This window comes from Silurus aristotelis (assembly GCF_946808225.1).
Source record: "Silurus aristotelis genome assembly, chromosome: 23".
NCBI lineage: Eukaryota > Metazoa > Chordata > Actinopteri > Siluriformes > Siluridae > Silurus > Silurus aristotelis.
In genome coordinates, this window is record NC_139596.1 from 4498540 (window position 1) to 4514474 (window position 15935).

A 15935-nucleotide genomic window follows, 5' to 3' on the forward strand; every position below is an offset into this window, starting at 1 on the left:
TTAAGTGTATTTCTATGCTGGTTGGTTTGAGGGGATCATATCTGAATTAAGTCTCATTTTTATAATGTTTAATAGGTATATACAGGAAACATTGCTGAAACCTCAGTTCGTTTGTTCTTTTAAAGACTTCTGTGTTGCTTTAAATTTTGTAACAAATTATGCATAATGTTAAAAATAAAATGTAAATAAAATAAAAATTAGATCAGCTGAGAAATATTTGCTGTTGAAAATCTTCTTCTTTAGATTACCAGCAAAGTCTAATGTACCTAACTTGTTGTTCTCAGATGATCTAATTTTTATTTTATTTAAATTTTATTTATAAAGGGCAGGATTTAGCAACAGGTTTCACACTACATAAACGTATCACAAACTCACTTTAAACTAATCTTTTGTCTTATTAATGTTATTACTGCTATAATCCTAATTTGCTGCTGAGAATGGTTCGACATGCACGGTCTGAATATCTACTTACTGAGTTACTGAGCAACTAAAGAACTATGGGAATGGATTTGGACTGTAATTAGTATACTCAGTCTACTACAATGACTTAGGACTGCAGTTTGCTTAAACAGTTCTGCATTTAAGTGCCCATTACTGAACAGCACAACTTAACAATGATAAAACTATAATTGATGGTCGTTCTGTGCCACCTTGATGAGGATGAGTTCCCTTTTGAGTCTGGTTCCTCTCAAGGCTTCTTCCTCATACCATCTCAGGAAGCTTTTCATTTCCAGTTATAAGGAAAAAATGTACTGTATAAACACTAAACATATAAATTTCAACTTTATAACCTCTTTATCTTCGTAACTGCATGCGGTGCGGCAATGCCCTTTTTTAAATGCACTAAACAAATAAAACTGAAACTGAATTAGTGCATAAGTATATTACGTTAATACCAAAACTGCATTATTGTATTAAACAAATAGGTAAAATATACAAATTACCATCAATTTGGTCATTACAGTACACTTTCTCCATTAAACTGGAGACCACAACTCCTACAGTATGTAATATGTTGCTCATGCAGACTGATGCCAAATACTGAGGTACAGCGTGATTCTGACTTTAAGCTGGCTGCTGCAGTTTTTAGTGATACCATTTTGTCAATTTGTCTGTGTCTGCCAGTATCAGAAACTTCTCTGGAATGTGCATGATAAAAATAGGCAGGAAGAATTTATAATGATAAATTTGCAGCTATATTTTATTTAGCATTGTTGCACCAGAATGTTAGAGAAATTGTTCAAAACGGTATTTTTTTCACTGTAGCACCCCTTTAACTTTGTACAGTGGAGGAAGATATTTGCAATATTCTTGATTCCCATTACACTGTACCAGCAACTGTAACATGAAACAGATGATGGCATGTTTAATGGATACACTATCCACCCTGACAGGCTGACATGGAAGAGCTGTGTGTACAGTAAACACAAACATGAGTATGATGGTCGAGTGTCCTGACCATATTAAATAGTAAACTGATTATCACTTTAGGTAAGTGATTAATTTAGCATGTAAGCTGAGACCTTATAAGGAAAGTTTATTTTAGAATGAATTACTGGCACCTCAATATGAAAAAAAGGGTTTTAATTGTATAAGGTGTTGTCAGGCACCATTTTGGGTGAGTTTACAGTTTATTAATGTTTACAAGTATCTTTACACCAAAAGCCTTAGTTCTTAATATTTCTGAATAGTTTTTGTCAAATTCATTTGTGATTGTGTTGATTACTTTCTCTCATTATGTATATTGCACATCTTTTTATTGCTTTGTTGCACAAACCATTTTGTTTAATTACAAGGTTCACTCCTGTACTCAGTTCTCTTTTACACACCGCACTGTGTAATATACAGCAGGTTTACTGGTGGCGCTATTTTGTGTTGGGTGTATTTGTCCTACACTGTCTTGTGTTGTCTTTGCACTGTTTGAACCAGGTTGCACACGAGGCACTTTATGTGGCGAGGACACTTACTAGTCCTCAGCTCTGTGTTTTCTGTTGTCTAGTTTTATGTTGTAAATGTACACCCGGGTCAGCTATGGTTGAAATGACAATAAAAACGTTTTGACTTTATAGATATGTTTAATTTAGCTTGAGGCCATAATAAATCTTGTTATTGTTGTTTGGTTTTCTAGATTTTTTGACTACATTAGATAGTGATTATGATGATGGTGTTAATTACTGTGATTAATTTACCCAGTTAGGTTGTTTGTACTGAGTGTAAATGTATTCAGCAGGTCTGTATTTATATTAATTTAGGTTAATGGAACGATCTCTCATGTCACTTTACATGGTTTACTTTTATATTCAGCAAAATCCTTGTTTTTATTTGACATTCAGTGTATTTCTATGTTGGCAGTTTTGAGTGGGATCGTGTCTGTTTGAAATCTTATTTATATAATGCTATATAGGTGTATTCATTGTTTGTTCTTTACAAGACTTATGTTTTGCTTAAATTTTTAAATCATGAATAATGTTACAGGTACTTTCTGATGAAAAAAAAGGAAAAATCTTCTTCTCCATTTATTTGACCTACATACAGCTGTCACGACCATTCCAGAAATTAAGATTAATCAGTACCATTAGAGTTTTCAAACTTGATAAATATACAGTAAAGAGAGTTACAGCTACAACAGTTCAAACTGTACATAGATTTGGTTGCCATGGTGAAATCTTGCCCTTCCCAGTATGGCGGTGTAGTGAAGCGAGGCGGCGACCTGCGCGGTCAGAAGGCGGTACTTTAGCGCAGTGAGACCCAGTGGGCGTGGCTCTTTGTGACGCACAGTTACGCGTGCGACGGAAGGGAAGATAAAACAGCTGCTTCCTCTCCGGTTTCTCTTCCCGCAGCACTTTCCGCTGGGGTGTATTTTAAGGTGTGTTTAATTGGTATATGTATATATATTTTACCATATAACACTAAAAAGAATATGGCCAGTGTGAGAGCGCTGCGGAAACTGTGTCAGCGCGCGCAGCATCACGCGTGCAATCTTCATTTATCGGTGTCGAGGTAAGAAACCGGTTTTCTCTCTCAATCCAGGATCCTGCAGCCCTGTGTCTGATTAATTATTTCTTTATTTCTGTATGATGTGGTTGGAACAAAACAGTCATTGTTTTATTTACAGTTGCGCTTGACACTTACACCGCGTCCTTTATCCGTCCTGTAGTCTGAGATCGGACCTTCCTGTCCGATCATAATGCTAAATAAAATGAAACACGATTTGGTGGACCGATCTGGACGTTTCGATGGGTTCTTGTTTTAAAGTTTTAACGTCAGTATAAATGATTTCAAACCGAAATCGAGCTTGCTAATAGCGCTAATTAGCGCGCGCCCTCGTGTGGTTCTCCGGCGTGTGACGCGTCACTTGTGGATGATGAAATCCTGTAGAAAACTTGCACTGAATGAGGGATATTCTACCGCAGACTGTCAGTAGTCAACCTGCAGGTATTGATTCGAATATTGATCATTTGAAGTCAATAATCGTGCAGATGTGATACACGTGGGGGCCGTTGGATAACGTTTTTCTCGTTATTACAGGAAGACATTGCGTCATCAGTCGTATAGACCTGGGCACCAAAAAGAAGGGCTTTTACCTCTCCATAGGGTCTCGCAGTTATCAGACCCTGAATAAAAATGTGAAGAACAGTAAACCTTCAGAACTGCAGCTGAAAACCAGGCAATGTCATCTGGCCATATAACAACTAGCATGTGTTGATGGTAATTGGATTTGTAATCTGCACCATGCAGTCTTTAATTTCCATCGATGAGGGTCCACATGACATAATTACAGAATCATGAAAGAGACATGTTGCTTATTAAAACAAAATAAGACATTTATTCGTGCTCAGGTTTATGCTAGTCCAGAAGCATCCAAGTCCAAGAGTTTACACACAGTATAAAACACATCTAAGTTTAACCGATTAGTTAAAACAGATCTTATTAGATTGACCGAGAACTAAAGTTTGAGGACCAGCAGTTTTGAGGTTTAACTAGATGACAACTCGAACAGAAATTAAGTGAATTAGATTTTATATTAAAGATTAGGACTCTATCTGCTGCCTTTATTTAATATTTTAATATGAATTTCAAGTGTAAGAATTTTCAGCTTCAACTAAAGTTACTTTTTTGAACCTCTATTTATTCTCTCCCTCAGGCCAGATGCTGTGGTCATCTCCGGTAAGAAATTGGCCCGTCAGATTCGTGATGAGGCACGTGTTGATGTGGAGAAGTGGGTTTCAGCTGGCAACAAACGACCTCATCTTAGCGTCTTGCTGGTGGGTGATAATCCCGCCAGCCATTCTTACGTAATCAACAAGACTCGTGCCGCTGCTGATGTAGGTAAGGAGCAATGGTACACATTTGCTTCTACAAATTCCCATCCACCAGTTAGATTTCCTGTGTCATACAAAAGCTACTAACTGGCAAGTGTGACAGCTAACATGTCCTTTCTATGCGGCAGTGGAAGCCAGATAACAGATATTCCTGCTGTATCACAGGGCAGTGTAGCACACCCACAGTACAGCACCTCTGCCCAGTTCTGTTCTGCATGCATACAGATAATGTGTGTGCCCTTGATTGGCTAGTGTTGCTGAAATTGACAGTTTGTGCCATGTCCCCCACCTTAGCACAGCCGATTTTGTTTCCTTGGAATACTAAACATGGATTACAACTCATAATCACAAGACAATAAGGTGAGCTGGCCTTTATGGTGCTGACTCAGTTAGTTGAAATCCCAAGTTATTTACTATTCACTATTTATGTTCTCTGCCTAATGTGTAATGTAATGCCACTGCACACCCAATTTAGTACACTATGTCTGCAGAACATTTAAAGTAGAAAAACCGAGCCAAATGTACAGCTCTAAAATGATAGGTACCTTTACATCCAATATTACAAGTACACTTTATTTAAAAAAGTTATTTTTTATTTAAGAGCAATCACTGCTAAAATTGAAAGAAAAGTCATGCTGCTTTTTGAAATCATCAAGAATCCATTCCTCACATTCGTGGTCACATTCACAAGCAAGTCTGCACTGTTATTTTAACTTTAAAAAAAAAAAAAAAAGGAAGAGTAGAAGCAATTTTGGAAGGACACAGAAGTGCTAGTTCTATTTGGTTTCATGCAAGTTAATTTATTTCCTAGTGTATGTGTAGCCTACATACATATTATGGTGATCTGACCTAATAATGAACATGGGCATATTATTAAGCCCAGGACAATCAGTTTATATTACAATCTGTATGTATGCATTACTTATTGTTTGACCATTGTTTATATTACAGTTATTACAATGAATATATTTTTTTATCCTTAAAAACAATTTTGATAAATTAATTTTAAAATGGTTGGAAGAGTGGAAAGTCGGTTGGTCCAGATGACACACCGGTAGAAGCATGGAGATGTTTAGGAGAGATGGCAGTGGAGTTTTTAACCAGATTTGTTTAACAAGATTTTGTAAGGTGAGAGGATGCCTGAGGAATGGAGAAGGAGTGTGCTGGTACCGATCTTTAAGCATAAGGGAGATGTGCAGACCTGCAGTAACTACAGGGGAATTAAGTTGATCAGTCACACCATGAAGTTATGGGAAAGAGTAGTGGAAGCCAGGCTGAGAGAAGAGGTGACCATCTGTGAGCAACAGTGAGAATGTTGATAGAGAAATATAGAGAAGGTCAGAAGGTGTTGCATTTTGTGTTTGTGGATTTAGAAAAAACATATGACAGGGTGGAGAGAGGAGTTGTGGTACTTTATAAAGAAGTCAGGTGTGTCAGAGACGTATGTGAGGGTGGTGCAGGACATGAATGAGGACAGTGTGACAGCAGTAAAGTGTGCAGTAGGAATGACGGACTGGTTCAGGGTGAAGGTTGGACTGCATCAAGGATCTGCTCTGAGCCCTTTCCTGTTTGCAGTGGTGATGGACAGGTTGATGGACGAGGTCAGACAGGAGTCTCTGTGGACTATATTTGCGGATGATATTGTGATTTGTGGTGAGAGTAGGGAGCCGGTTGAGAAGAGCCTGGAGAGGTGGAGATATGCGCTGGAGAGAAGGGGAATGAAAGTCAGTAGGAGTAAGACAGAGTACATGTGTGTGAATGAGAGGGAGGGCAGTGGAGTGATGCGGTTGCAGGGAGAAGAGGTGGAGAAGGTGGAGGAGTTCAGGTACCTGGGGTCAACAGTGCAAAGTAATGGAGAGTGTGTTAGAGAAGTGAAGAAAATATTGAAGACAGGGTGGAGTGGGTGGAGAAGAGTGGCAGGAGTGATTTATGATAGAAGAGTATCTGCAAGAGTGAAAGTTTATAGGACTGTGATGAGACCTGCGATGTTGTATGGATTAGAGACAGTGGCATTGAGTAAAAGACAGGAGGTGGAGCTGGAGGTAGCAGAGCTGAAGATGTTGAAGACGATGGACAGGATTAGAAATAAGTTTATAAGAGGGACAGCGCATGTAGGACATTTTGGAGACAAGGTGAGGGAGGCGAAATTGAGAAGGTTTGGACATGTGCAGAGGAGGGACATGGGGTATATCTTTAGGAGAATGCTGAGGGTGGAGCCACCAGGAAGGAGGAAAAGAGAAAGACCAAAGAGGAGGTTTATGGATGTGGTGAAGGAAGACATGCAGGTAGTTGGTTTGAAAGAGGCAGATGTAGAGGACAGGGGGGTATAAGGACAGATGATCCGCTATGACGACCCCTAATGGGAGAAGCCGAAATTATTAGTTTTTTTAAACAGTTGATTAATAGCATATCTGTGATATGTTTATATTAATGAAAACTTTATATTACCATACAACTTTCGAACGGTCATGCATTTTTTTAGAACAGCTTTAGTATAAACACAGACAAATTTGCCATCTAAATATTGAAGACCATCCTAGTGGAATGTTGCAGAGCCTAGACCTGACCAACTGATGTAACCTCACTTCACAACACCAACCCAAAATGCTTGTATAGTCGGCACTAGGTGTGATGGGTGCATCACTTTATCCACTCTCTTCTTACCCTTATATGGCCATCTTTCTGGAACATGGTATATCTGGATTCATTAGACCAAATTAAATTTTTTGCAAATCTTAGTTAAATATTTATGCTTCCTAGCAAATAAAGCCTTTGTTTTACACAACGGTTGGTCCCAATCTATTAAATTCATTTCAAATCTGGAAAAGGTAATTAGGCCATTCCCAAACAATCTAATCCGAACGCTTATTCACAGTGCAAGACATTTGCAACTCTGCCAAATGAAGCGGGGCGTTTGGGGGGAAAAAAAAAAAAAAAAAAAGTGTAGCTCAACATTATTTTACATTAACAATTAAGTGGAAAATACATCATTTCAAAATCAGTTTCTTACAGATGTTTTTTTTTTTTTTTTTTTTTTTTTTTTTGGTCTTCTTGTATTGTCTCTTTTGGGTTTGTGTCTAGGTATCACAAGTGAAACCATACTAAAGCCCTCTTCTATCTCTGAGGAAGAGCTTATGGAGCTGATTGACAAACTGAACTCTGATCACAGAGTGGATGGTCTTCTGGTACAGTTGCCACTGCCTGGTAGGATTACAAACTTAACATTGAGTTCTTATTTCACTCAATTAATTTCAACTCACAATTAAAGGTAAAGGTAACAATCGTAACACCAATCGTAACACCAGAATCTATCCTCTGGTTCATGTGAAAGGGGAGTGCTAACAAAATAAATCATAATTAATTCTGTATGCAACCTGACTAATGATCTATTGGTATACAACTACATGACATAGTAATAGACATATGAGACAAGTAAATGCTTATTGTATTTTTATGATGAACACTAAAACTTGTTCATCAGTGTCTTTTAATCTTTGAATCCTGATCACAAACTTTGACTCGCTAATCTGCAGAGCACATAGACGAGAGGCGTATATGCAATGCAGTGAGTCCAGATAAAGATGTTGATGGATTTCATGTCGTAAACGTTGGCCGTTTGTGCTTGGACCAGTCCTCCATGTTGCCAGCCACACCATGGGGAGTATGGGAAATCATTAAACGCACAGGTTAGCAGTACTTAATATCACTTCTTATTAATGACTCAAATGGTTTTTATATATTAATTCAATGAAAAGCAAAAACACGTTTTTGTTTTACAATCATAAGTAATTGGTTAAAATAACTGTGTTTACAAGTTTTATTATGTTGTTTTGCATTTCTGATAACATTCTCCTCTTTTTTTAAAGGCATTCCTACTCTGGGGAAAAATGTAGTGGTAGCTGGTCGGTCTAAGAATGTGGGAATGCCAATCGCTATGCTTTTACATACTGATGGACGACATGAAAGACCAGGAGGTAAGTAGGTAACTCACAAACAACTGATATAGTTAGCAGAGATAGCACACATTTTTCTAGATTAGATAACATTATTGTATTGCTTATTTTATCATTACTTTTATGTATGTTTTTGCATTAACATTTTTTAACAGTTTGCACTGATGCTATTCTGCTTTTTTAGGTGATGCTACAGTCACTATCTCACATCGTTACACACCTAAGGAGCAACTTCGACAACACACACAAATTGCTGACATCATTGTTGCAGCCGCAGGTAATTAGTATAAGGTACTAATTAGTATCTGTTAGTGTGTCATATTTCAGTCTAAATGTGTTCTTCATTCATTGTGAAAATTGTCAAAAGCAAATATCTCAGATTTTGTTGTCTCTAATTCTCCTTTAAGGCATTCCCAACCTCATCACAGCAGATATGATAAAAGAAGGGGCAGCTGTCATTGATGTGGGCATCAACAGAATACAGGACCCTTTGACTGGAAAGGACAGACTTGTTGGTGATGTGGACTTCGAAGGTAAAGTTTAGAAGTGTAATTGGAACTACCTGGAGTCTTTATTGGTGTTTTTGCTTTTTTAACATTTCAGTTTAGCCAAACACTTTGGTCTAGTGGTTAGGATGCGGCGCTCTCACCGCTGCAGCCCGGGTTCGATCCCCGGTCAGGGAACCAACCCCAGCCACTCTTAGTGCCCGTCCCAAGCCCGGATAAATGGGGAGGGTTGCGTTAAATCAAGGGGGTTACGTGCCAAATCAAAACGTGCGGATGATCCGCTGTGGCGACCCCTAATGGGAGAAGCTGAAAGAAAGTTAAGCCGACCACTTATGCATTATTTCTAGCAGATTTCTGGCTTTATTACTATTTTCATTTTGCAAAACATCGCAGCACATAACAACAGCTTGGGATATTCTTCCCAAATGCAAATTCCTACAGGGTTTTTGGAGTGATATTAAATCAACATTAGAAATAAACAAAGTAAAGGGTATGATATAACATTGGATGTACACTGTATTTCCAAAAGTATTGGGTCACCTGGTCATAAGTACGGTATGTGAGCATTGCATTCCATATTTAGTCCCAATTGGCTCTTATAATTCCCTCCACTCTTCTGGGAAGATTAGATTTTGGAGTGCACTTTGTGTTCATAAGCCACTCAAGATCTTCCTCTCTCCAAAGCATCTTCAAGGAGCTCACTTTTCGCACAGGGGCATTGCCATGCTGGAACTGGTTTGGGTTTCCAAGTCCAAGTAAATGCAAAGTTTTTTTATTATAGCACATCTAAAGTCGTCCTATACAATTGAGCGCCTCGAGCTTTGTGGTAACAGTTTGGAAAAAGAACACATATAGCAGAAAAGGTTGTGTCCCAATACTTTTGGAAATATAGTGTATATTACAGGTTTTTAGTCTGAGAAATCACTATCTTGCACTGCAGTGTTAAGAAAGGGCATATTGTTTAATGCAGAAGTTCAAGTAAATACTGGTGCTCTTCTTAAAACTTAAATTAGGCATTATTATATAGCTGCAACTGCTGGGCCCTCAAGCAAGGCCCTTAACCCTCCTGTGCTCAGTTGTAAGTCGCTCTAGATAAGGGCGTCTGCCAAATGCCTTAAATGTAAAATGTCATAGGTTTCCAAAAACACAAATTACCACATTGCTTTAATTTCCTTGCTTGTCAGCTAGTATTTGGCTGAGCTCATTGTCATTTGGACATGCTTAAACAAAACATTTAACATTCTAATAGTTAAGTGGGCTTAAGTTTAAGCCAGTATGTGAATTCAACTATAATAAGAATAGTTAAGCTATAATGGTGATGCATATCTTTTGTTTATTTTCTTTTTTTTTTTTTAGGAGTACGAAAGAAGGCCAGCTATATTACTCCAGTTCCAGGAGGTGTTGGACCCATGACCGTTGCCATGCTAATGATAAATACAATAAAGGCAGCAAAAAATCTCCTTTTGACCACTCCAGAGCGGATGCGTATGGTAGCATCTTCTTAACAGCCTTGTTTAACATTCTCCTTGTGTTTTACAATCGACTTGCCACTTTGGGAGCATATGGCAATGCGATAGCTTGAAGTCCTATTTTTGGGTACGTCAATTTGTAAATCACAACCCAAGTCAAGTCAGTTATATGGCATGAACTTTCTGAATGTACTACAAGCTCAGTGAAGTGAATCTGTTACCGTTATGTCTTCTTGTATAAAAACACAGTTTGAAACAAGCTTATGAGAGCCTTAATAAATCACCAGGATTTAATTTGATAAATCGGGTGAAACAAAAACATTTTCAGTATGGTGTCCTTCCAAGAGATGAGATCTTCCCTTCTAATGTACTTAATGCTTTATCTCATAAAGTTTTATGAGTTTTATGAGTTCTCTTAGAGTCCTATTTGTCTTTATATAATGTTATACGTTGTAAAGATTTGCAAAAAAAAAATATTTATTTATCTTGTTTGAAAGGTGTTTTGACAGAATCACAAAAATAGGACTTGTATAAATATTTTGTTTTTATTTTCATGAATGCAGCTAGCCAAGACTTTATGATATGAATACCATTTCATGTGATAAGGGCCTATTTTACTCCATTGTGGCTATTTAATAAAGGAGGTTCATTCAGTAACACTTGCTGATCTGATTAAATAAGGTGGAATTTGTCCCATATTTTTTTATGTTTAGAAGTGTGGAAAGGCATGCAATCTTGAAAGAGAGACATTATCACTTTTTGCTCTATGAGTAGAGTTTAAAAAAAATAAAAAAATAAACACATGGCATGTCTGAATTATATGTAAGAAAATAAAGCTTGAATTTGAATTGAATGTAAGCTTTTTTTATGGTTTATTTCTGTATCATCTATTGTGCCTAGATCTCATTTTGTTAAGACAGAAGCATGCATTTCAAAAAGCATATGAAAATATGCTGAAATTCAATAATAAATCAAAAAATACATTCAAATACTAGTTAAATATGGTGAAAGTGTTCTCAGGTTGGTTCATTTGGTTAATGGATAAAGGAGTCACTGGATCACTGAGTGAGGTGGAAATATAATTATAAAATATTCTCTTGATATGTGTTTGTAAAATATAGTATAGTGATTTAAAGTTTTTTAGTTATGAAAAATTGATTTGATACTCATTATAGAGTCTCAAAGAAAGAAGTACTCTACATTTTTGGCAAATGACTTCCTTTGTCCAAAGAAACTTACAACCAAATATTCTTTAAGGAAATGAATAAAAAGAAGAAATGAAATTATTCATTCATTCATTCATTCACCAAATATTCTTTAAGGAAATGAATAAAAAGAAGAAATGAAATTAAAAAAATAAAAATAATTCTGCACGCTAATTGTCCATTATAATGATATGTATCTGGAATAAAGCCTACAATTATATTTGCATTAGGCATATCATGACTAAGTTTCTATAATAAATGTATTACACAGTAATGCGTCCATATAATCAGACATCTGGATTTGCATGAAAACAACAGTAGAAACTTGCTTCTATTCTGACATACCTGACAGCATGCCGGAGTCTTATATTAGAAGAGATCCAAACTCTCCCTGCCATCAGATCTTAAGTGATATTTTTAGAAACCTGATAGATCTGTTTCTGACACAGGATGTTATACATTATTGGAAATAGCTACAACCTAGTTAACTTTAAATTTAAGAAAGTGATTTCGACATATCGCCAATGTCCCCAGAGAATTGTTTAAAATGTTTTACATTTCAAAATAAATATTTTCATTTAAAACAAATGAAATCAGAAATTAAAAGATGAAAAATGTCTGAAATTTAATCTACATTGCATAAATTTGTAAAATCAAGTGTATTGACATACTACATTTATTGATAAATACTGTTTAAGGGAAATTCTACTACACAGTTATTATTTAGTTAACTTTGGCAGATGACCCGAACGTATATTGAAAGAGGGCCAACTGAAGACACATGATTATCTCTGAAGCTTTATGTATTAATTTAAAGAATAATAAGTGTGATGTGATGGGTATTAAAAATGGAAGATATTATGTGTTTGAAAATTTTAGTTCTGGTAAAGTGAACACTTCCTGGTGAGCCAATGAAATTTTAAATTGTCGCTGCAGAATGACCTAAAAATATGAAACAGAATAATGCTTCTTCGGCTGAGGACATCTCTAGGTTTAATTATGGCTGTCCTCTCTCTCTGTACTTTAGCAATCATATAAATAATTGATGTCAAAATAAACTGGATTAGGCTAAATAAGCTAATAACTATGTCACTTAGGTTATGCTATGTTGCCGGCTATGCTATTACACATAGGGCATCAATATTTCTTTTTCTGTTTAACTAGCTTACATAACATTATAATTTATAGTATTGGTTTATCATAATGTGTGTAGCCTGCAACAAAACAATTACAACCTCACCAGTCTAGTTTGATTGTAGTTAAACAAGCACTTTAGTTAACTTGAATAATTAAAGTTAAGACAAACAGTAACTCTGCTGCAGAGAGCTTGCCCAGGAACTGAAGAACTTGCCGGACTTGCCATTAAAGACCATGACCCTGCTTGAGCTGCTGTTATTTATACATGAACAGGTTCTCAGAAATGTATCCTAGTTTGTGGACTCCTCTAAGAACGTCTTGTACTTCCAGTGACGGTAGCTGAAGCAGAGAGGAGCTTTTCAAAGCTAAAACGTATCAAGCATACAGTTGCTAGTCAGATTTGCTCCGATTATATAATTGATGACTTTGCATCAAAGAAAGCAAGAAAGTTCAGGTTTTAGGGGAATTCATTTGTAGTGAAAATTTTATTCGGATTGTTAATGGTTATTTTTTAGGTGGCATCAGGGTGGGTGAGGGTCATGGTGTGGTTCGCTCAGTCAAACTAGAACCGCCATTGCATCACGCCATATATGAGAAAATAAAGAGGGGAGATGCAATTTGGAAAAACTTTTGAAAAATAAAGAGCAGCTTCAAGTCTCTTGTTAGAGGTTACGTCTTCTTTTTCTTCTTCTTCGTTCGGCTGCTCCCATTAGGGGTCGCCACAGCTGATCAACCATCTCCATACTACTCTGTCCAACTACCTGCATGTCTTCTCCCACCACATCCATAAACCTCCTCTTTGTCTTCCTCTTTTCCTCCTTCCTGGTGGCCACATCCTCAGCATTCTTCTACCGATATACCCCATGTCCCTCCTCTGCACATGTCCAAACCATCTCAATCTGGCCTCCCTCACCTTGTCTCCAAAATGTCCTCAATGCGCTGTCCCTCTAATATACTCGTTGCTAATGCTGTCTATCGTCGTCACTCCCAATTAAAATCTCAACATCTTCAACTCTGCTACCTCCAGCTCCACCTCCTGTCTTTTAGTCAATGCCACCGTCTCTAAACCATACAACATAGCAGGTCTCACCACAGTACTATAAACGTTCCATTTTTGTTGACTTCAGGTACAAACTCCTCCACCTTCTCCACCTCTTTTCCCTGCAACCGCACCACTCCACTGCCCTCCCTCTCATTCACACACAAGTACTTTGTCTTACTCCTACTGACTTTCATTCCCCTTCTCTCCAGCACATACCTCCACCTCTCCAGGCTCTTCTCAACCTGCTCCCTACTCTCACCACAATTTGTCATATCACATATCACATATCATCCGCAAACATCATAGTCCAGGGAGACTCCTGTCTGACCTCATCCGTCAACCTGTCCATCACCACTGCAAGTAGGAAAGGGCTCAGAGCCGATCCTTTATGCAGTCCCACCTGCCCCTTGAACCAGTCGGTCAATCCTACTGCAGACTTCACTGTCGTCACACTGTCCTCATACATGTCCTGCACCACCCTCACATACTTCTCTGACACACCTGACTTCCTCATACAATACCACAACACCTCTTGCGGCACTCTGTCGTACGCTTTCTCTAAATCCACAAAAAAACACACAATGCAACCCCTTCTGACCTTCTATATACTTCTCCATCAACATTCTCAAAGCAAATAATGCATCTGTGGTGCTCTTCCTTGGCATGAAACCATAGTGTTGCTCACAGATGGTCACCTCTTCTCTCAGCCTGACTTCCACTACTCTTTCCCATAACTTCATGGTGTGACTGATCAACTTTATTCCCCTGTAGTTACTGCATGTCTGCACATATCCCTTATTCTTAAAGATCGGTAACAGCACACTCCTTCTCCATTCCTCAGGCATCTTCTCACTTTCCAAAATCCTGTTAAACAATCTGGTTAAAAACTCCACTGCCATCTCTCCTAAACATCTCCATGCTTCTACTGTTATGTCATCTGGTCAAACCAACTTTCCACTCTTCATCCTCTTAATCGCTGCTCTCACTTCCTCCTTACTAATCCTATCCACTTCCTGTTTCAGCATCTCCACACCATCCAAACTTCTCTCTCTCTCTCGTTTTCCTCATTCATCAGCTGCTCAAAATACTCTCTCCACCTTCTCAACACACTCTCCTCACTAGTCAGCACATTTCCATCTCCATCCTTTATAGCTCTAATTTGCAGCACATCCTTCCCAGCTCGGTCCCTCTGCCTGGCCAATGAGTACAAATCCTTTTCTCCCTCCTTAGTGTTCAACTTCTCATACAGCTCCTCATATGCTGCATCTCTCTGCCGATCCCAATTCTGTTTTGCCAATATCTTTCTCCTTATGCTTTCAGGTACTTCATCATTCCACCACCACATCTCTTTGTCTTACTTTCACTTTCCAGATGTTTCTAGCTGTCTTCCTTATTACTTCTGCAGTAGTTGCCCAATTATCAGCACCTCTTCACCACCACCAAGCCCCTGTCTGACCTCTTCCCTGAACCTTACACTAAAGTCTTCCTCCTTCAGTTTCCACCATCTTATTCTTCTTTTAGTCCTCACTCTCCTTCTTTTCTTCTTTACCTCCGAAACCTGCCTACAGACCACCATGCTGTCTAGCTACACTGTCCCCTGTCAACACCTTACAGTCTCCAATCCTTCAGGTTGCATCTCCTACATAGAATATAGTCCCCCTGTGTGCACATTCCTCCACTCCTTTATGTCACCCTATGCTACTCCATTTTTCTTAAAATAAGTGTTCACCACTACCATTTCCATCCTTTTAGCAAAATCTACCACCATTTGCCCTTTCACATTCCTCTCCTTAAGATCATACCTACCCATCACCTCCTCATCAACTCTGTTCCCTTCAACTTCATGCCCATTAAAGTCTGCCCCAATCATTCTTTCCTTGGAACACTCCATATAATTCACTCCAGAATTTTTCCTTCTTCTCCATCTAGCAACCCATTTGTGGAGCATAAGCACAGATGACATTTATCATTTATCATATAATACCAACGACCTGTGGCGGTCGTTGGTAACCCGGGCTTTGACCTATCCGGTATGATTACATAGTCATCTTTTCTCTTTATTTATTTATTTTTAAATATTAAATACAAAATGAGAGGGATCATGGCAACTTAAATTTTTTATACATTTTTTAATATAATGTTAAAAGTATGCAAATTATTATAATTAATAAAGTTACAAGGTATAAAGCAACATCTATTATCAGCCCACGGCCCTCAATCAAGTTTGATTTTAGGTCCTTCATAGGAAAAAGTGTGGGAACCTCTGAATAAGATGATTAACATATAATCTATATTCAGTCT

At 37.9% G+C, this 15935-nt stretch overlaps 1 protein-coding gene across 2 annotated transcripts; it reads left to right on the forward strand.

Annotated features, from left to right (window-relative positions):
- The first annotated feature begins 2755 nt into the window (after positions 1–2755).
- Positions 2756–11103, forward strand: mthfd2 (methylenetetrahydrofolate dehydrogenase (NADP+ dependent) 2, methenyltetrahydrofolate cyclohydrolase). 2 transcript variants are annotated; one of them, XM_083527030.1, is made up of 8 exons: positions 2756–3000; positions 4145–4329; positions 7404–7526; positions 7856–8008; positions 8189–8296; positions 8460–8552; positions 8683–8808; positions 10138–11103. In XM_083527030.1, exons 1-8 carry the CDS (start codon positions 2921–2923, stop codon positions 10284–10286), a joined length of 1017 nt encoding a protein of 338 aa, XP_083383156.1. In that variant the 5' UTR covers positions 2756–2920; the 3' UTR covers positions 10287–11103. The 2 variants fall into 2 exon arrangements, 1 of the variants encoding a protein (XP_083383156.1); XR_014531081.1 differs by having other exon boundaries at positions 2773–3000; positions 8683–8877; positions 8955–11103.
- The last annotated feature ends 4832 nt before the right edge of the window (positions 11104–15935 follow it).

Coding starts and splice junctions, on each gene's coding strand:
- mthfd2 (XM_083527030.1), top strand. CDS start 2,921: ATGGCCAGTGTGAGAGCGCTGCGGAAACTGTGTCAGCGCGCGCAGCAT. Junction 8,297..8,459: donor ACGACATGAAAGACCAGGAG/GTAAGTAGGTAA, acceptor CTGCTTTTTTAG/GTGATGCTACAGTCACTATC. Junction 8,553..8,682: donor CATCATTGTTGCAGCCGCAG/GTAATTAGTATA, acceptor TTCTCCTTTAAG/GCATTCCCAACCTCATCACA.